The sequence below is a fragment of the Diadema setosum genome, chromosome 1 (assembly GCF_964275005.1).
Source record: "Diadema setosum chromosome 1, eeDiaSeto1, whole genome shotgun sequence".
NCBI lineage: Eukaryota > Metazoa > Echinodermata > Echinoidea > Diadematoida > Diadematidae > Diadema > Diadema setosum.
This window is the reverse complement of record NC_092685.1, coordinates 12,559,048-12,580,736: the sequence shown is the minus strand read 5'-3', so window position 1 is coordinate 12,580,736 and position 21,689 is coordinate 12,559,048. Positions and strand designations below refer to the sequence as shown.

At 39.3% G+C, this 21,689-nt stretch overlaps 1 protein-coding gene across 1 annotated transcript; it reads left to right on the top strand.

Moving 5' to 3' along the window:
- The first annotated feature begins 253 nt into the window (after positions 1 to 253).
- LOC140236969 (serine--tRNA ligase, mitochondrial-like) lies at positions 254 to 11,391 on the top strand. Its single transcript, XM_072316918.1, has 11 exons — positions 254 to 610; positions 1,285 to 1,371; positions 1,878 to 1,991; positions 2,613 to 2,731; positions 3,163 to 3,319; positions 3,775 to 3,886; positions 4,601 to 4,734; positions 6,340 to 6,452; positions 6,791 to 6,884; positions 7,502 to 7,597; positions 9,228 to 11,391. Exons 1-11 carry the CDS (start codon positions 254 to 256, stop codon positions 9,393 to 9,395), a joined length of 1,551 nt encoding a protein of 516 aa, XP_072173019.1. The 3' UTR covers positions 9,396 to 11,391.
- Positions 11,392 to 21,689: the final 10,298 nt, after the last annotated feature.

Below are 21,689 nucleotides of genomic sequence, written 5' to 3'. Positions count from 1 at the left end.
CTCAAATGACTGGGGAATGTACGACTGTGTTGAGGACATGGCCATCTTTTTATCACCCTGCATGATATGCCTGACTGCAACACGGATATAATACCATACTATTGTTCAAGACATCTGTATGGTACCAGGTTATTAAAATTCTGTCATTTTAAAGTATAATGTGCTATCACACAACTTGACTGCAATTAGAAACGTCTTTGCATTTGAATTTACTTATCACTGATCTAATGAATGTCCTCTCTCTGCACCATAGATGGCTACACTCTGTGAGAATAAGTTACGTCTGTACTGGAGATTGTCACATCTCAGGAAATTTTTCCAGCAGTCCTCCAGGGGCGTCACATTTTTTAGGAAGAATGCAGTCACCTCTGCAACATCAACTGGAAGAGAAGGTGAGCTGGCAGGAGGAGGCTGTAGCCTTTGCCATGGACCTCCCACCTACCAGCGGCTGTCCAGGAGATTGATGACCAGCAACGCAACAGAGACGAGAAACTGGATTTACTCAGCAGACTTCAAGCCTGACATAGACGTGGCACACATTAGAAAAAATGCCCAGCTCATTGCAGCCAGCATCAAACACAGAAAGGGCACAGTGGACGTCAGTGAAGTTGTGAGTGATATTTGATAAACCTGATAAAACTGATAGCTGATAAGAGGCTTTATAACTTAAAGTACATAATTATGACATTCTTAAAAGCAAAGCAGTGTAGGTTTCTGTTTTAAAATGGAGACATAATGCATAAAAAAAATTAATGAAATTCTTGAGTCGAGTTGTTTATTCCAACTGATTAGCAAATTGTCCTGCATCAACGTAAGTGGGCACCAAATTATCAAATTTGAATAAATACGCAGTACCTGTTGCATGCTATAAGGATTAGATCCAGCACCGGCTGTCATACATATATATGCCCATAATTTTTATCGTGGCTACTGCTAAAAACTGATTGATTTGACCAGTGCTTATTTATGTCGTTGTACAACATAGGGCAATTTGTTAATCACTTACAGTAAGCATGTGTTCATTTACAAAGCAGGAACATCTTAGAAACTACACTGTGAACAGAAATATTCCTTCTTATGGGCATCTCTGCAAAAAACAAACAAAACAAAGCAACAACAATAGCCCTGTGTTAAATAGTTCATCAGAATGTGACAGTGTATGTTCAAAGGTCTTCCTAATTGAGTAGAAACACTCGTTATTTGGCGTTGTATATTTGGTGTTAGATTACTTTGCAGTTTTTCAGTTGACTGCTTCTGTATCTTTATTATTTCCTTTGGTCACAGATGGCAAAGTTGCAGCTCCTTCAAGGCATTCAGGCAAAGGTTTCTCAGCTCCAGAAAGATATCAAAGATCTCCAAAGTGCAGAGCATGTAAGCTATGGATTACAGCAGTAAGATCAGATTCAGTGCCTCGGTATGGTTGCAACGTACAAGCCCGTAATCATGTGCAGTGACAAGTTTTATTTCATGTGATGTTTTGAGTTGTTTAGCTACGCTTTCATTTTGCAAAGAATCACACTGCTGCCTATTTTGGCTGGAAGCTTGATGAGAATTTGGGTTAAATTTGGGTTAAATGTAGGAGACTTTGGGTTGTCAAAGATAATCCTTTAGAGGGAGATAATTATTCCCAAGATAGTGAAACATCACAAAGACTTATGGCAATCACAAGAAAGTCTGTGTAATAGATAGCATGTGTCAAAATTCAAATGAACCCAAAATGCAATCCACTATTTCACAGCAGTCCAACTCAGCTGTCATCTTTTCAAAACAATAAGAATTCCTAAGTATACAGCAAAGACTGGACCCTCCATTAAGATCTCTTTCTTGTCCATCTCTCTTCATCCTTTCTCTCTCATTACTGAATTCTACATCTGTAGGATACATATGAAAAAGAGGAGCAACTCATAGAGCAAAATGCACTTCTACAGGAAGCTGAGAGTGAATTCTACCAACTGGCTGTAGCCATTCCAAACTCCACTCATCCAGATGTGGTAAGATTTAGTGTCACATTAGAAACTTACAATTTATCATGGTGGATCAGTTTCAGTGAACTTTGTTTTGTTTATAGTTTTGGCTGAAGAGATTACTTTTGTGAAAACTTTGATGTCTCCAAAAGGGTCCATGTGTCATTATTGTTGTGATATTTCAGTTGAACACAAAATTAATGAAAATTTCCACACCACAAAATTTACACACGATAGTTTTACTGCACTATGACTGTAGATTTAGATGTTGATTTAAAGCTATGGCTAATACCAATCAACTTTGCTGATGAACAAGTAACAAGAACATACCAGGTACATGTAAGTTCATGGATTGGTTTCTACAGACTAAAACTGTGAACTCATTGACAACTTTAATTAAACAAAGTGTGAGCTTGAATATTTAGCAGAACAAATTTGCCTGAGGCAATATAGTTTTTGAAAATGTCCATTCAATCTTGCGTTTGTATATAACACTCTCCATACTACCGTAAAATGAATTGATTGCAAAAATTCAATTCAATGTTAATTTCTTTTTCCACCAGTTTAGGTAGTCCAAATATATTTGACATTGAGACTAACTAATTATTGAAGTGAAAATGCAAACTTTCATATCATTACCCAAATCAGCCCCTTTCAGAGGATGCGGAGCCTGTGCTGATTGAAGAAATCAACCGGAAGAGAAAGTTTGACTTCCCTATGAAGGGTCACGTCGAACTCGGTGAGAATTTGGACATACTGCGACTGAAGTAAGTTGGCATCCAATGCAGAAAAGCCTGTTTACATTTATGCGATAGCAAATAAATAAACGGCTTCCAATTCGAAATGAGATATTTCATTTGTCATAATTGTGAACAGTCACTCAGGCCCTTCTTTGTTCGAGTTTCAAAGGGTGCCGATTCTTCACTCCCCCCCCCCCCCCCCCCCAATAAAAAATCTTTCCAAAGGCATGCCAAAATTTAAACGGGGCCCTCAAAGTACTCAAAGTATATCATCATTAAAGAAAAAAAAAATATTATGTGCATACATGACATGTAATCAAGTATTGGAACAAGGAACAAAAGTCTGATTACATTAAAAAGCAATAACCCAGAACTGATTCTTTTGGAACAATCACTGTGATAGTGCATTAAAAAAAAAGGAGAAAAAAAGTATTGTTTCCTATTATTGTTCCTGACAGAAATCTTGGCCATGTGACAGGGCACAGATCATATTACCTGAAAGGTGCGGGGGCAATGCTGGAGGATGCCCTCGTAAGATTTACAGTTGACAGGTTGGTCCACCGACATGGATTCACAGTCTTGAAGGTTCCAGATGTTGTGAAGCCAGTTGTTTTTGTGAGTATTCCTGATGTATATGCTATTGAAGTTTTGTTTTTGATGATGCATGAGAAATTTCCTGGAGATTCCCAAGAAAAACATATTTTCAAGAAATATCTGCAATAGATTATGTTTGGATTCATATCGACTGTTGATAGTCATGAGAGAATGTGGATACGTATCATATGTTTTAGAGTGCAGGTCACAAACATCTTAACTGCATTGTAGATGTTGCCTTCATTTGAATAAGCATGGTCCTTGGGGTCATAGCACAGACCAAAAATTCCACCATTCAAGAACTTTTAGTAAGGAGATTTTCACATAAGGTATTCCTGTTTGTTTTTTTTTTTGTTTTTTTTCAATGTTAGACTTGTATGAGTAGTTACTGATATTCTGTGTCCAGTTGATGAAACTAAATAATACAAGTTATGAGAACTGCATGACTTTCTTTTTTTGACTCATCCTGACTGCAGGAGGGTTGTGGAATGAGGACCAAAGGCCTTCACACCCAAGTGTATCGTCTCTCACCTGCGCACCAAGACAGTGACTACTGCCTAGCCGGGACAGCTGAAGTCGGAATAGCAGGTATTGTGAATAACTCACCTGTCATATTTACATTGAGTGTTGTTGTCATCTATTGCATTGTTGTTGTTTCATGTACAGTGTATTCAATGTTGCTAGGATTTCCTCAATGTTCTTTGTAATAGACCACTTGGGTGTCGTATTCCTTAGTTCAGACAGTGAAAGTGTAATTTAATTTCCTCTTTCATGCTCCATTTTTAGCCCTGCATATCTGACTAAACGGACGTATGCATGCATTTAAGTCATGAACTCCTAGTAGAACATGAAGATGACATAAGTAGAGTTGTGCAGTCATGGATTGGTGTTTGGAGTTTGGAGTTGTTTGATTTATCCACTGAGATGCTGCCTAACAGTCATTAGTTTCTCATTGGTTGCTCCCCTCACAATTTTCATATTGTGATTGGCTGGACAAAACAATATGACTTGTCTGTAAAGTAGACCAGTAATGTAGGAGGAAAAAATCAAACAATCAAACACACTTAGATCTGGCATGATTACCTATGTAATTCTCCTGCATTTGTGCTGGTCAAGTTGTGGGGTTTATTTGAAAAAAAAAAAAAAAAAAAAAAAAAAAATCATGTGAAAATAGGAAAACAGTAAAATAAACAAGAGAGAACTCTGGAAAGTCGTTCGTAGTTCTCTGCTGTACAGTTGAATCTGTGCTATGTGGAAGATGTTGACACTTTACATACAGCCATTGTACATCCCCAACAACAGGATACTTTCTGAACAAGACCCTGGAGATGAGTGAACTTCCAAAGCGAATGTGCGCTGTGAGTCGCTGCTTCAGGGCAGAGACTGCTCACAGTGCTGAGGCAAGGGGGCTGTACCGAGTCCACCAATTCACCAAGGTAGGATGCCTTCATTAAAGGACAAGTTCACCTTCATAGACATGTGGGTTCAGTGAATGCAGCAATATTACGTAGTAGAACACATCAGTGAAAGTTTGAGGAAAATCGGACAATCCGTTCAAAAGTTATGAATTTTTGAAGTTTCTGCTCAGTCACGGCTGGATGAGAAGACTACTATAGCTTGTGATGTCACATGTGTACAACGATATAAAGAAAGAATAAAGAAAAATCAACATATTTTCACTTTTTCTCGCATAACAAAAGAACGCTCGACTTCTCTCATTCAGAAGGCAGGGGGAATAATATTACCCTTAACATATGTCAGTAACAAGTTGAAGAAATGTGCACTTTATTCAAAAAGTAAAGTTTTGTGAAATTCTCTTTTTATTTTCCTTATATTGTTGTACGCATGTGACATCATACAGTTGTACACTGTAGTAGTCTTCTCATCCAGCAGTGACTGCACAGATACTTAAAAAATTCATAACTTTTGAAAGGATTGTCCAATTTTCCCCAAACTTTCACTGATGTGTTCTACTATTAAATATTGTTGCATTCACTCAATCCACATGTATATGAAGGTGAACTTGTCCTTTAACCCTTTGTGTGCTTTGTGAGTGCCAAATGGCACAGAAACCTCATATCATTGTACACACTGTCCAAAGTCCCTGGCATAGAAAGGGTCTAAAAATTGTAAGAGACCTGCAGATGGACTGTTAAAGTGGGACATTTTGAGTGACAGGTGTTTTTGCTCTGGGCCACTTGATTTGAACTTCACTTGCTAGAAGTGTAGGGGATCAGAGTGTTACTGCACACGTTTCAATATCTCTCATAAGCAGCTGAGTACTCTTTAATTCAACATTGGTTCTGTAGAGTGCAGAATTTCCCTATTGTGGCATATTCTTCCATGTTACAGTTATAGGAATTACTGCTTTTCATGCCTAGCCTGTCACCAAGGCTTTGTGCTGTTTTGTTTGTGTGTTTGTTTGTTAGTTTGTTCTCTAAATGTGCCAGAATCCGTAGACTAACAGCTGGCCAACTGTGATTCGTGTTCCAGAACTGACATGTCTTGGTCCATGAGTCACAGTAAGTTGTAAATGCACAGTGCAGTAGTCTAGTCCAAGGTCCTGCAGACTGAGATAGTTAATTTTCTCTGCAACTGAATTGACAAATGCAATTATGTCATAAGCACTGCAAAAAGGAAGCAAGCCTGTCCACCTGCTGATGTCTTTGTAGCTACTTTATTTTTTTCAAAAGCTTGGAACAGGGAGGTGCTTGGAAAATGGCATACTTTTGACCAATAGCTGGTCATTTATAGACTATCATGATAGTCAACATGACCTTGAGTAACAGCATTTGTAGTGTATTGATTTTAATGCAGTTACCAGTGGCAGATCCAGGGGGGAGTGCTCCGGACACGCACCACCCTCCCCCCCCCCCCCCTTTAATTTTTGCCAAAACAAAAAAGAAAAAGAAAAAGAAAAAATTGGGCGCCCGTGCACCCCCTTTAATTTTGTAGAGGCGCCCCCTCTTTGCAGAATTCCTAGATCTACCCCTGGTTACTGTTCTTTTTTCTTTCTTTTTTTTTTCATCCTTTCTTTGTAGGTGGAGATGTTCAGTGTGGTAGCCAATGAGACAGGGAAGGAGAGCGAAGATATGTTCTGGGAGCTTGTTGGTATCCAGAGGGGGCTCTTCAAGGAGCTTGGTTTGCACTTCCAGTGAGAATCCTTAAGTTTATCCATTATGATGTCTCTAGTGAGGTATCCATTATTTCTTACTCTTCTTAAACCCATGATTAAGAAAGTAAAAAGAAGATTGATAAGTTATCTCAGTCATATTTGCCTTTGTGGGAGATCATAGAGATCAGGCGTTCATAAAAATAACAATAATAATGATAATTGTTACGATGAGAGTGAGAATTGATGACGTGCCAACATACTCCCCTCATCCCCCCCCCCCCCCCCACAAAAAAAGAAAAAATTATATCATTGATAAAAATAAAGTAGACATTTTCCTCTCTATCTTTGTTTCCTGACTTATTTCCATTGGTCTGTAGGATTCTAGACATGCCAGCCCATGATCTAGGGGCTCCAGCATACCGAAAGTTTGACATTGAAGCCTGGATGCCCCACAGAAACTCCTATGGAGAGGTAAGACCGAAGATCTCACCAGGGACCAAATCCATAAAAGATGCTAGGATAGCAACTGTTGCTTGAATGGCAACTTCAAATAGTAACAGCCAATCACGAGCCTGACTTCATGTCATTACTTTAATATGGCAATTGCTCTTCTAGCAAGAATTGCTGTCATGTAAGCTTTTTATGAAACGGGGCCCTGGTGTGCCACATTTGAATTGGACAAAGGTCGAAATGAAAATCCAGCGTTTTGGATGATGTACGAGCAATCAGTGTTTACTCATTTCAATTGTTTGAGTGACTGATGGTCTGTATGTGTAGTGAAGAAGCCAAGTGATGCTTCTGTGAAAGCATGACAGCATGGGTTATACAAAGATGCCAACGTTACTTTTGGGGAGCAGCATTTAGTGATTTTTTTTTTCTCAAAATACTGCATTATTGGTTTGTCTGCTCAAGAACCACAATCAGTTCTATAAATCTATACAAGGCACTATCAATTTATTGTACTACATAATGTAAAATTATACAAATTGTTTTGAATGTCCCCTTGAAAGCAATCTGCGGAGTAATACTATTGATCGAATGTCGCATATGCAATAACATCCATCAACATGTATGTGATTCATCCACAGATTTCCAGTGCATCAAATTGCACAGATTTCCAGAGCAGGCGGCTTAAAATCAAGTACAGGCCAGAGGAACAGGAGGTTGCAAAATATGCACACACTGTGAGTCCATCTGTTTTTTTTAATTCATCTGTTTGTCCTGTTTTTCTCTGTTCCTCTTCTAGTCAAGACAACATATTGTAGGACACTTTCCATGAAGTAAAATTTACTCAACAACCTTTATTTCTTGGTCTTTCGTAACGGTCTACAATAATATTAGGCTCACATGAAGTGCCCTTGCTTGTTTCGTTTTTGTATACAAAAAAGGTGACTTTTTATGGTCTGCTTGTGTGCTCTCTACTAGCCACATTTCTGGACAGATTAACCCGTTGAGGACGGTTTGATTTTGCTACAACACGCATTTCCCATAGACACTTGCCCGAGTATACTCGGGACTCGTCCTCAACGGGTTAAGTTCAGGTTTTGTACAGAGGTCTATCTTGGTTAAATCTGAACCCCTGTAACAAAGTTTTGGTGATGTTGCCCCTAAAATCTTGCCTCTTACAGGGTCAAAGGCAACCACCATGTTATATTTTGTGTGTGCTCTCTGCCATGCTAATTTCCTCATCAATTTTCTTCAAAACTCATATGGAGACCATTCATCATGGTGAATCTTTAATCCCTCATTGTATTTGATGGTGCTGCTGCCCCCAGCATTCCACCTATTTATGGGATCACAGGTCATATCTTGGTGGGTGTCTTGTGCGCACCATACAGGTGTCATTTTGTGACGGACATTTTTTTTTAATTTTGTACCCAGGTGTATGATGGTCAGTTCGTCTAGACTTCTGTTGATTTGGGGAATGCTGCCATCGGTGTTCTGTCTTTTATAGAGTGAAAGGTCATATTTGGGCTGCCTACTGGTATACACCCTACTGAACACATTTTTTTACTTTTTTTTTCTCTGGTATGCAGGTCCATCAGTGTATATTCTTAAAGGTAGGGAATACATTTTACAGACCTCCCAAAATGCAGCAAAACATTAAATATGAACCTCAGGGGACTTTTTTAGGCCACTGCTGAGAAATTTGGAAGTCAACAGTTATCTACAATTTGAATAATGCACAAAACTCAACTACTCAGTAGTTCTGTGTGTCAGCCACACTTAAGCCTTTTTGTTGTAGTCTTCTGTATTTTTTATCTATAAACACAAATCTAAAAGTATAAGAGCTGATGTAATAACATATAGAGTGTGTGGCAAGAATGTATATAGAAATGTTTGTAAGTTTTGATGAACTTTCTTCACAAAATATACATGATGGACACACATGCAGTGCATGGGTCTGCAAAGGTAGCCTAGTAATGTACTGGAATTTACGGTGAGCCCCGAAAAAAAATCAATTCAAAATCTAACGGTCAATAAAAATGTACTAAATGTTACCTTCCACTTTCAAGACTTTATGGGAGTTTCTAAAATGATACTCTCTTCAACATACCACTGTATTTATACAACTCTTCATTTAAGGCATGCAAATGGGACTCCCTACCTTTAACCACTATAGTGTAACAGCCTGGATACACTTCAGTTTTGTGGCAACATGGTATTTCTAGTTTTCGTTAGGGGTGCACTGCAAGGTTGGTTTGTTTTGTTTTGTTTTGTATTGTTTTTGTTTTTTGTTTTTTACTCTAGCTCTATATTTCAGTGATTTTACAGTCCATTCTCCACTTTCTCCCTAATTTTCTTGTGTTCTAGCTAAATGGTACAGCGTGTGCAGTGCCCAGAATGATCATTGCCATCCTGGAGAATTTTCAGCAACGGGACGGAAGCATTCACGTCCCAGAACCACTTCAGCCCTATATGGATGGGATGTCGCTGATCACACAGCCTGCTTCTGGCCTTGTTCACTTCACTAGATTGTGAAACCCCGTGCCAACACGTGTGGTGAATATGAACCATCTTCTAGCATGCGTTCCTCCCGTGCATGGTAGATGTTGGACCTGCCGCTTCAGAATCATGTCTGCTCTTGACTCCAACAAGATTGATGTTCTTTTGCAAAAGGATGACAGATCATCCGGACCAGAATCATTAATGTTTAAGATTGGACTTAGCATACTTATTCCGCTGCCAAGCATTGAGCAGAAACCCTCAAATCCTACTGTGAGATGTCTTTGAAATCAAGATGTCATAATATCACACCGATGTCTTTGTAAATGAGAGATTCATTTTGGCAAATTTGTAAAAGCCCAGAAAAAATTTTCATGAACTTTCTCCCTTCCTGACCTCAAGAGAAACCCCACTATAAGTGAAAGGAAGGTATATGGACTTAATTGGACTTTAAATGGTGATGAAAACGTGTTTGTGACTCGCTTCCTGTATGGCAAAGTAGGACAGAAGAAATCTGTGTGATTTCACTATCACTCAGCCACATCTCTACTCCTCTACCGTGCACCTAATTTTCCAATCACTCTCATAACTGAAGCATTCTATGCACCAATTGCAATCTTTTTACTAGTAAAGAGGCTGTCGACTCATTAGCCAGAATTAATTCGCAGCCATTTCAGGGTTGGCAGTTAACTCTGCAGTGCAGCGTCATATTTGACCCAGCATCACAAAATCACCAAAGAGTTGCCAGACGTGGACCTTGGCTAAGGGCAGATTCTGAAAGAGCAGATTCTAAGCTTTAGAATGATGTATAACTCGGTATGAATGGACAATCTAAATAATGGAAAGAAAGGACACACTGTGGAAGATAGGGTACTGTGAAACTAGGCTTTGAAGTTTAGGGTCTATTCAAGCACTTAACCCGTTGAGGACGAGTCCCGAGTATACTCGGGCAAGTGTCTATGGGAAATGCGTGTTGTAGCAAAATGAAACCGTCCTCAACGGGTTAATCTCACCAAGCTGTGCTGTGTGCAGTGAATGGAACAAAAAACAGGATGTGAGACTCTACAGCACCCACATTGAAGGGATTATCAGATTAAGCTAAAATGTTGCACACTCTTTCAACATGTTCTATTCATGACTAGTACATGTACTAACTTGCAAAGCATCAGCATCATCTTTTCAAAAGTTCTTAAAAGTGGAGAGTGTGTGGTTTTTGGTTTTTTTTTTTCTTTTTAAGAAATTAAAAAGAGCCTCATCACACTCTTCAACAAAAATATGTGAAGCTCTGTCTGTCTATGCTGGCTATATTGATTCAGTAGTGCAACTGTACTGTAATAAAAGTGGACATTTTTCGCGATGTGGAAGTTTTCGTGCTTTTCTTGCAACATGCACCTAGTGCAAAAATAAAAGCAGGCAAACATATTTGTTTCCTATATGCAATACTTTTTCATTTTTATTCAGCAGCATTAAAAACTTGCAAAATTCACTTTACCTCGCTGAACATGAAAAATTACTCATGCAAAAATATCCACTTTTACATGAGTTTAAAGGTATGATACAAAATGGGTGGCCCCTATGGCAAGTGGTTTCTCAAGTCTTTGGGGGATTGTCTGAGTGGCTGCACACAGCAGATAGCTGCTTTAGCTGGTAACTGGCAGGTTTGGCTGTACACTGAATACAGCAATGATCGGTGAAAAGCATCAGAGAAGACATAAGTAGATATTTGATATACTGTAGACTTAAATCTCGTCCCATTTTGTTTCTAAACACACAGTTTGTACCTCACTGGTGTGCTTCTATACATTTTTTTTTTCTTTCTACCTACAGTACTTGCCTCTCTCAGGCATCACATATACATACAATTGTATAAGCAAGAGGAACCTCACCACTTCACCATTCTTTTCCCTCTCTTCTCATCTCTCTTTGCATATTGTGATTGTGCAATGTTTATCTCACATCTGTCAAAATTGTAAGGTGACCTGCATATTACTGGTACAAGAAAATAAAATGACAAGTGAATATTTTCTCACAAGGCTCGTTTTGTGCATTTCCATTTATTGAGCTGTATTGAAAATACCAACACATATTTCTTAAATCACATCCATAGCAGCACTATAATTACACTATTCCATTATTCAGTACTGACATCTAGCGACCATTTACATTACTATACTCGAGAACCCCCAAATTCATGACCGTAGTTAAAATCGAATACATACATGGAGTAAATTCAGTCCATGGATTAAAACAAGCGCAAAATTGGCATACGTTTTACATGCACATATCAGTGCACATTCATTATTGGATGATTGCATGATCTATCACACACATTTATGCAGACAAAATTTGCATAATCCATGGGCTAATTTCAATCAACCTTCGGGAATTCGGGTCGAGATGTTGAGAGTTCCCAGTGAACACCTCGGAATGCACATACAGGCACATCAGCGACCATTGTGTACTTCTCCGTCTAGATCAAATATCAACAAGATGAATGTGGGTGTATGTGTGTGTGTGCGTTTTATGTGTGGGGCTCTTTATTTCTACAAAGCATTTAACATTTGTGTACCGATTTGGGCAGGTTAACTTCACAGTCCTCAAAAATCACAAGCTAAAGCTGGTGTCGTAATTTCATACATGTCGATTTCACTATTGATTCTGACCCTTTTTCTTGAAATCTCATAAGACACCTTGTTTTAATAATTAACAGTGTTTGGAGGTTGTTTGTGTTGAAAAGAATATTACATATACAGGCCATTCCCATAATAATGAAGTCCACATGATTGGCAGTTTTGTGGGGTTTTTTTACCATTTTTGTTATACAGCTGTTGTTGAACAGTAAAGTATATCAAGATATACACTGTATTTACGTAGATGATGATTTTGGGACCTGAATTTTACTTCATTGTATTGAGAATTTTGTTATAACCATGTTCATTATATTAATTACAGTGCACTGTAACAACTTAAATGAAATGTATGTATAAAAATTTTGAAATGTGTGGCACACGAAAGAAAACTCAAAGATTCGTTTCACCACTTTTCTCCCTGTTGGTTAGAAGAATCTCATGTATAATATATGCAATACAAGTACTACCATGTGGTATAGAGTACCGAAGTGATGACATCACAGTCTTCCGTTATAGCTTCGGTTGGAACCATGTGCATGCATCAACACTTGGACCATGCTAGGTCGATGAGAACAAATTTCCATGGCAATGAATCGCTATGACATCACACTTTGTACTCTATACAGTACTAATTATTTTACTGAAAGTGAAAGAGAGAGTTACAACATGTATGATTGCTTTTTACAAGTACATGTAGTTAACTGCAATTCATTTTAATAGACTAACCTGCAGGTATAGCACACATGTAAAATAAAAGATTCGACTATCAAAGAAAGTACGATTATGACAAATGTATACATTGTGCAAAACAAATTAGTTACACAGAAAATACATATGCTATTGATTGCCCTAAATATACAAATATAAATCTTTCTAGAAACAAACATCTCATGAAACAATGCTTAACATATTCTGAACATACTCTTATTCCACAAAATGTTCTGAGCTAATGTCTAAACACATACAAATTGTACAACTACACAGCACACGATCAGTACATGCCATGTACAAAAACAAAACAAAACAAAACTCCCATATGACAAATACTCCAGCTCACTGTGGAAAACATTAGCTTATATGCTCTACACAAGAAATTAACACGAGTACATATTTGGCCTCTTGATTAATGTTGTAATTGCTACTGTTAAAGGGACCAATCGCATGCTTATAAGCTGGTAACTACATGATTGACAATCACAAGTTCCCTTTGAGGCATACCATGTCAATGAGATTAAGGTACCATGCCTGAGAGTGCTTTCACAGCTGCCAAAGACCTTGAACAAAAACCTTCGACGAGACTCTATTGTCTTCTCCAGTTGAGCCATGTGGCAAACTCCATGCATGTATGGCTTTAAATAATTATTATGACATATTCAGGTATCACAGTATTCCAGAACATCTGTTTTTTTTTTTTTTTTTTAAGTGACTTTGGATACATTCATTCTTGAAATCACATGAAGAAGTTATAGGACAAGAACTTTTTCTTCATAGAAGTATCCAGTAAACCTTCAAACTTTCCATGGCTAGGTTAGGTTTACCTGATTGCATACAAGATATGGCAGATGTCATATATTTTGTATATGACATATCCAACTCCTTTGGTAAAGACTTTAATACTGTGCAAAGCACTTGATCCTGTCAAATGAACCAACACCAGCCAGTGCTAATACTTTCATTTCAATATCACAACAATGACTGTATGAAGAAACAATCATTTCTATAAGAATTATCAATGTTATGCACCATGTTGTCACAAACAGAGTCACTTTTCAAAAACATGGAAAATTTTGCTTCTCTTTTTTTCTCTAGAGGGGTTTGGAAGCACCCTTTCACGAATGAATTAGAGGAGACATTTTGTGAGTGTGTGAAGTGTATACACTGGCAAAATCAAGGTTCATTTCTACTGCATATCAACTGAAAGAAAGGCATCCTAATATCATGATTATCCTTTTAGCACAACAGAGATAGCACATACAAAACTTAGTTCTTCAATATATTTAATAGTACTGCTAATTTAGAGCATACTCTACTCAACTACAAAGTCATGATGGATTTCACAAAGGTCAGAAACTTTCCCCCAAAACACATGAAAGAAATGGGCAAGCTGATGGGCGACAGTTTGTGGGCTGAAAATCAATTCATTTCTTCCCCTTTTGATCAGGCAGGGGAATTCATCATCCATAGATAAATAGCATTTCTTCCTTTTCTGGGGTACAAAGTAACAAGTATCTCATTTGTAGTCGATGAGCATGGAACGTTTTTGACAAGGTATAACAACATGATCCAAATTATGTAGGGAATTACAAGCTTACTGATTATCACATTCCCAAGAAGCAATGCCTCAATGAAATATATCATATTTTGAAACTGACACTATTTCCCTTAAAACATTATCATAAAAAGTGTACATATAATGATTACATACATGTATGTATATCTGGCAACATCTTTGTTCTGTTGGCAGTAGCAAATATAACTGATAGATGAATAAATCAATAACAATGATCATTTGTGACTTAAACTCAGTTCGTTCTGATGGCAAGAGTCATTTGTTTTAATATTTTCTTTTTTTAATTTCCAGGCCAAGCCTGCCTTCGGCCAGTGGCAAGATCACTTATCTTCATTTTTTTTTTTTTTTAATGATTATACAGTATTAAAAGAATGTAAATATTTCAGTAACCTTTAAACGACCTTTGCAATAATTCAATAATAATGACATACTCATGTAAAGTACAGACTAACTGCACTTAGATGAATGGCGAGAGATTATTTTAAACCCAAAAAATTACGATATCAATCATTACTCCTCTGTAGTGTAGAAATAACATTTCAGTATTACCTTCCCAGGTGCTTGCAACAGTAGCATATCCATGCCATTTATGATTAAAGATTGTTATGAAGGACAATGTGCAATCAAGGTACTTTGTGTGATAAGATAATTCTTACCATACACTGTGTTCAATGGTATAATATGAAGAAGTCCATGCTGGGTGAACGACACACACATCATTCGTATGTACAAGCTCACTACAGTTCAGCCCTTGAACATCTCAGCACATGTATTAGTAAAAGCCAGCATCATGCTCGTTCTGCTGTGTATAATAGCTATTTGGTCAGGGTCAAATCTCCCCTCCAGTTAGTACTACTGTATACGCTATATATTTCGCGTGGGTTTTATTTTCGCGAATTTCGCGAGTCGGGAGCTATTCGCGAAATTAACAACACGCGAAAATATTACCTTTCAAAATGAATCCCTTGCCTTGCCGATACGATCATTTTACGGCTTACCGAACAGACCATACTGGCTAAGCTTGTTTACGTACAAAGAGCATGTCCACGTCTAACTACTAGAATCTCTAGTATACACAGCCCAGTCGCTGTGGTAGCATTCGTTGCTAGTAAGTTGAAAATTCACACTTTCTTTGTCACTTCATATTTTCTCTGGTCCCCCAATCGCGAATTTAACCACTCGCGAAAATGTGTGACATCGGCAATTCGCGAAAATTTATGTACGCGAAAATTATAGCGTATACAGTATCAACTCGGTTGAAATATGTTGACTACTGTACGAGCTGAAATTTTTGCGTACAGATATTTTCGCGAATTGGTCCTTCGAGGACATTTTCGCGTGTTGTTAATTTCGCGGTTGCGAGGGTCTAACTGAACTTAATTATTTGCGCGTTGTTATTTTCGCGATTCAAAGGCGATTCGCGAAATTCGCGAAAATAAAACCACCGCGAAAATTTCAGCTCGTACTGTATTATAGTGTGGCAGTTGATAGCAGAAAAATAGGTTTTTGTAAGGCAGTGGCATGTACAAAACACTAAACACATTCATTACTCATGAAAAAAAAAAATGTGTATAACTACATGTATGCATCATATCATATTAACATATTGTCACAAAATTGCCTAGAGCACCCCTCTCACTGTAATGGATCAGTCCAGGGTTGTGCACTGGAGTGTGCACTGGAGTGTGTACTGTACTGTAGGCATAGGTCATGTGTTAAAGTACACGGGTCATGAGTGTGTGTGTGCCTGACCCAGTGTCAGGTCAGTACAGCTGTATAAAGTTTAGTGATGTGTACGTACTTATCTAGCCAGTTGTTGATGAGTTTGCCCGGGGATAGCCTTTAAACAAGGCGACTCGCTCTGCGTGCCCCCGTACAGCGCGTTTACCCCACAAACCTGTTGGCCGGCGAGTGGAGCGAGCCGCCTTTATCCACTCGTTCAGGGATGTGTACGCAGAAAATACACACGGCACCATACGGGGGCACGCAGAGCGAGTCGCCTTGTTTAAAGGCTAGCCCGGGGATTGCAGTGGGGTGAAGACTGAATCCTGCCAGGGAGGTGCAGGGAGGTGAGTTGTCTCACCTCCCTGATCCTGCCACGGTGCTGTTTTGGCTGCAATACTGTCTACTGTACTTCTCTCTTGCAACACTGTACTTGAATCGACATACACTGCAGCTGTATTGGAGTGATCCTCCTTTGATTAAACACATCGGAACGGTATGTACCCTGACTGTTGACTCATTTTGTGATGTCTTGGCCTACATAATAAGTGCATGTAGTGGGTGCTCATTGTTGGTGGTTGCTCTGATGAGCGAGGGCGTGACTGTGAGGTGACCATGAATGAGTGAGCGATGAGCTGAGGTGCCTGCCAGCCATATACTTTGGCGAGTATCCCGATTGAGTTGGTGAAAATACTCAGTAATAACAAAGAGGCAAACTTGTTACAAATGGTGGCAGCGGTGGGATCTGGCCGGCATTTGAGTCGCTCTCACTCATGAGTCTATCCTCGCAATAAGAGCGGGTATATTTCAACTCAGATATGAAGCAATAGTTGCTCAGAGGTGATGTTGAAACATAATTTTCAACTCAGATATGAAGCACTAGAACTAGTTGCTCAGAAGTGAAGTTGAAACGTAATTGAAAGCCTTCAATCAATGCATGTCATGATGTGATACAGGCTGTATAACAATGAGTTGCACTACGGTACAGTGAAAAGCAGGTGCTCAGAACTGATGCACCCAGAAATAGCTCAGACACTGAATGCTATACAAAATTCACAAGCAAGCGTGACCCGTAAGCATGTACCTGACAAGTACACGTAAAGCATAGTATGTATATATGCTCGTGTCGGTGAGTTAGTGTTGCTCATGAGTAATTAGTAATAGTGTTGCTCATGAGTTAGTGTTGCTCATGAGTTATGAGTTAATAGTGTGCTCGTGAGTATAACCTGCTCGTGAGTTGGACTTGCTTGCAAGTTCGTTTGTGAGTGCACCACGCTCGTAGGCCTATGTGAGTCGTGAGCATGCACTGAATATGTTGTAGTACTTCAGGTGGTACTCAGTAATTTAAAGGGAATGGTAGCCTGTATTGGGTTATATCTGCAGAGATATCAGATCAGTTTACTGATACACAGATAGATAAAAAAAAAAAATTGGCTCAATGAGGATGAACACATGAGAAAGTGTTGTTTGTGTTGAGTCTGGAAATAAGACCATAACAAATTCAGAGAACTGTGATAAGCTCAGACATTGATGCATTTGATCATGATTTATGGCTGTTTCCGCATGTAATAGTTTCTGACGAATTATTTCAAAATTCTGACGATCTGCTGGTTTTGGGTTGAAATAGGGACTGATTCTGCAAACAACGAAAATGGAAAGTCCTGAAGAAAGGGTACTGGAGGTAGAGAGAGAGAGAATGCGAAACTGAGAGAGGCACTTAGCCGTTCTAGGATGGACAAGGAACTACTCGAGTGGGAAATGGCTCAAGTAGAAGATCCAAGAATGGAACGACAGGAGGATGCTAGTAACTCTCAGGCAAATCTCGGCACAAGAGAAACTCCAACTCGAGCAAAGGAATTTCCACAGAAATTTCGTGAAGTCGATTCTGAAATTAGATTCAAGTTGCCTCAGCGTAAACAGGTGAATGAGACAGGCTACATGTCGATGGAACCACCAACCCAGACACCAATAAATCAGGGACCAAATTTTGCAACACACCCAAGGCCGAGCATGACATTTGGCATGTCGACACCGATAGTGGCAAGCACAGTGAATGCAGGGCCCCTGATTCCAGGAAACAGGAACATGCAAGCTAACAATACAGCAGAACACACCCCAATGCAGAGACAGAGCAACCAGTCATCTCCAGTGGGTTATGGGCAAGCACATGGATACCATGTCAGTGATGTCGGCGTACCTCTACCCCACACAACATACCCAGGAGTGCATCAGAGACCATTACTAGTACCAGATAGATATAATGGTGAGTCATCGTGGAACGAATACAAGCCGCACTTAAGGCTTGGAATGACTTCCAAGCAGCAACATTTCTGACAGCAAGTCTTCAAGGAAGGGCACCGAGAGCCAGCATGTAGTATATGACACCCTTCGTGTGCAGCATGACTCATACAGTGAGTTGGTAAGACTGCCGAGTAATCACTTCTTTATTATGGAAGATTTGAGGAAAGACCTTACAAGAAAACGACAAGAATCCTGAAATAAATGCAACATAGCTGAGTATAACATTAGAATGCAATTTTGACCTGGGAAGAACATGGCAATTTGGATGGGCTATCCAGTTAACACCAGAGACAGAGCGGCCAAGAGTAAATGGTAAAGCATACTAGAGATACTGACAGTCTTATATCACCGAGTAAAGGTGAGGAGGCAGATGGTCAGGGGTATAGCAGCCAAATTTTCTCTGTGGTGGCCGGATACAAGTGCTAAAGAGATGTTCAGGTAGAAGATGACATGGAGGGGTGGCTTGTAGAAGCCAAGGAAGACAATCAGATGTGACCAGAATGGTCAGGAATTTCGCACATGTTGATGTCAGCCAAGACAAATTGGTCCCGGCGGGAACAGCTGGAAGTGCATAAGGGCGTATTGCATGAGTAGACATTGGGAGGCAGAGTAAAGGAAATCTCTGTGGAGGCATGTTGTATTGCCATTGAAACTCCAGAACAATGCCTACGTGTAGCCGAGGTGCATGCTGGTCCAAGGGATGAATAACAATATGGGCTGAAAAAGATGTTAGCTGAGTATATAGGCTAGGTTTTACTAGCCAGGAATTACAGCTGATGAAGTGCGTACAAGTATCGGAAGGTGTGAGTTGGGTGAGCGAAGCAAGTCTCCCCCAAAGAAGGAATTGGTACCTTTGGGGTATATCTCACAAGCTACATTCTGATCAAGGGACCAAGTTAAGTCACAGTTGTCTGCAGATAATTATGTCTCTTCTACTTTCAGCAAGAAGGCCAAGAGTGATGATTAATCCAAAGCCTCATTCTTCCCATCAAGCCAAACAGATTTCCACCGGGCAAGAGGGCAAGGCACATCTGCTACATGGTCATGACAGAGGAGATCAAGAACATGATCTGAGCCAGCATGACCAGGTCGCAAACATGCAAATGCAGATGGGCTATCACGCATGCAGTGTAAACAGTGTGGAAGAAAGGTAGAAGAGGTAGATACTGAAGTCCTGACTACGTCCCAAGTCACCTCTCCAAAAGATGACATAGATGGAAACGTCAGAGGTATTACTTCACAACCTGCCTTGACACTGTCAGACATACGAGACGCCCAACTAGCAGATGAAGACTTCAGATGGATGATGCTCGGGAGACAGATGAGGATGCCTATTGACCCGACAACTTCATCACTAGACGATGAAGAAAATGTCGCAGACGACTACGCCCACATCTCGCCCCAGCGGAAAGACTTTGGCTTTCCTACTACAAAGCTTGAATAACCAGTCGGCTAGCGGCAGCGACACAGATGAGGAAGATACACCCCCCACCCCGATTGCGCCTACCACCCTTCTGGCCAGTGCGGTTGAGAAGAAGACCATCCGGTACTATTACGACGGACGCATCATCCGACAGTTCGATTCCACAATAACTTACACTGTAAAGGTCCCTAAGGACTGGGATAACAGTGTGGAGTGTAATCACGCTTTGTCGAAAAAGTAATGGTTAATACATGGTTTTGTTCGTATGTATGCATGTATCTATGTTTTATGACCGTTTATTTCTTTTCTGAACCTGTTTCTAACCTTACCTATTCTCCTCTTCTCTCTCTCTTGCTTGCTCTCTCTCTCCCCATCTCTTCCTCTCTCCCTCTCTGTATCTTTTCTGTTACTGGTTATATGCATTGATAAGGTTGATATGTTGTAAGTATTGTAAATATGGTACACCAGTATTCAAAAACATTTCTGTTTTGTTAAGTAATGCTGTTGTTATGCCTTGTGTTGACACATGGTAAAAGAATACTTCACAAAAAGTTTGGTTTGTATGAGTTCTCTTTGCAGTAACAAAGAAATAGTTTGCCGATCATATAAATTTGTGTTTACATCTACGAAGCACACAGATCGAATGGAAATGATAACTGCCTTAGTATTTTTGTGTTCACGCTAAAGTATACATGTATTATTATACAGAGTTTCATTCTCTACTAACTATGTGTTCATGTATTATTGTACACATAAAGGTACACTTTTTGGCTGTTGGGTTGTGTACAAAGCTTATGCCAAAGCAGGTTTGCCAAAGGAGAAGTGTAGCTGACAGGTAACAGGTGCTTAAGAAGTATTTTATATGTTACTTGTATGTTTTTGGGAGGAACAAACAGAACCGGATTTAAACTTAGCTTTTTACATGCCAGGTGTATGTTTATTATGTTTAAGTCTGTTTGTTGATAACATTGTTGGAGAATCTTGTCAGCGCTTTCTGAAAGTGTACTTGATTTTATGGTACAGCTGTACTTTGTAGTTCGTTGTTGTTGGACTTCGGAAAGATTTGTGTACATAACGAGTAAACATCTTGTTTTCTAGTGATTACTAGAAGATGTCTTAACTTTCCATTCTCTACTTTACTTCTCTATGGCCTGATACTTTTGCTTTTTCCTTTTTGACTATCCGTATAGGTTCTGCCTCACATTTCCCCCTCTCTTCAACTATTTCTGCTCACTTTATCTGTTGTTTTTCTCTACCAGAACGATTTGACAGTTATGCGATGTTACCATGAACGAGACATGATTTTGTTTTGTATTACATGTATGATAACATCTGGAGTTTAATTGCTGCAAGTTCCTCAGGTGTAAACGTGACTTTTATGAAGTTTTATGCTTGTATTCACATTCCTACTATTTGTGCCAAGAGATACAGGGTGTTTCAAAATGCAAAGTATGGAAGTGACATACGTTTTCTAAAGTTGTGATACTTTTTTTTTCAGTGCTAAACAACTAATGCCAAACATTAGTGTGTGATAAGAAATATTTTCGATACGCTACTGTATATGCTACGTGAGAAGGTATATTTTTGTATGTTATACTTGATGCCTTAATTGCCATACGTGTGTTGGTCAGTCGTACCTCAGAGTTTGTAAATAGTTTTCGTTTTGTTTTCTTTGAAAAAAAAAAAAAAGTTCTGTGAATTTTGTGGCGTTTTCAGATAATTTGAAACTGGGACGTTTCAATCTTGGTAGAGGGTTGTGTCACAAAATTGCCTAGAGCACCCCTCTCACTGTAATGGATCAGTCCAGGGTTGTGCACTGGAGTGTGCACTGGAGTGTGTACTGTACTGTAGGCATAGGTCATGTGTTAAAGTACACGGGTCATGAGTGTGTGTGTGCCTGACCCAGTGTCAGGTCAGTATAAAGTTTAGTGATGTGTACTTATCTAGTCAGTTGTTGATGAGTT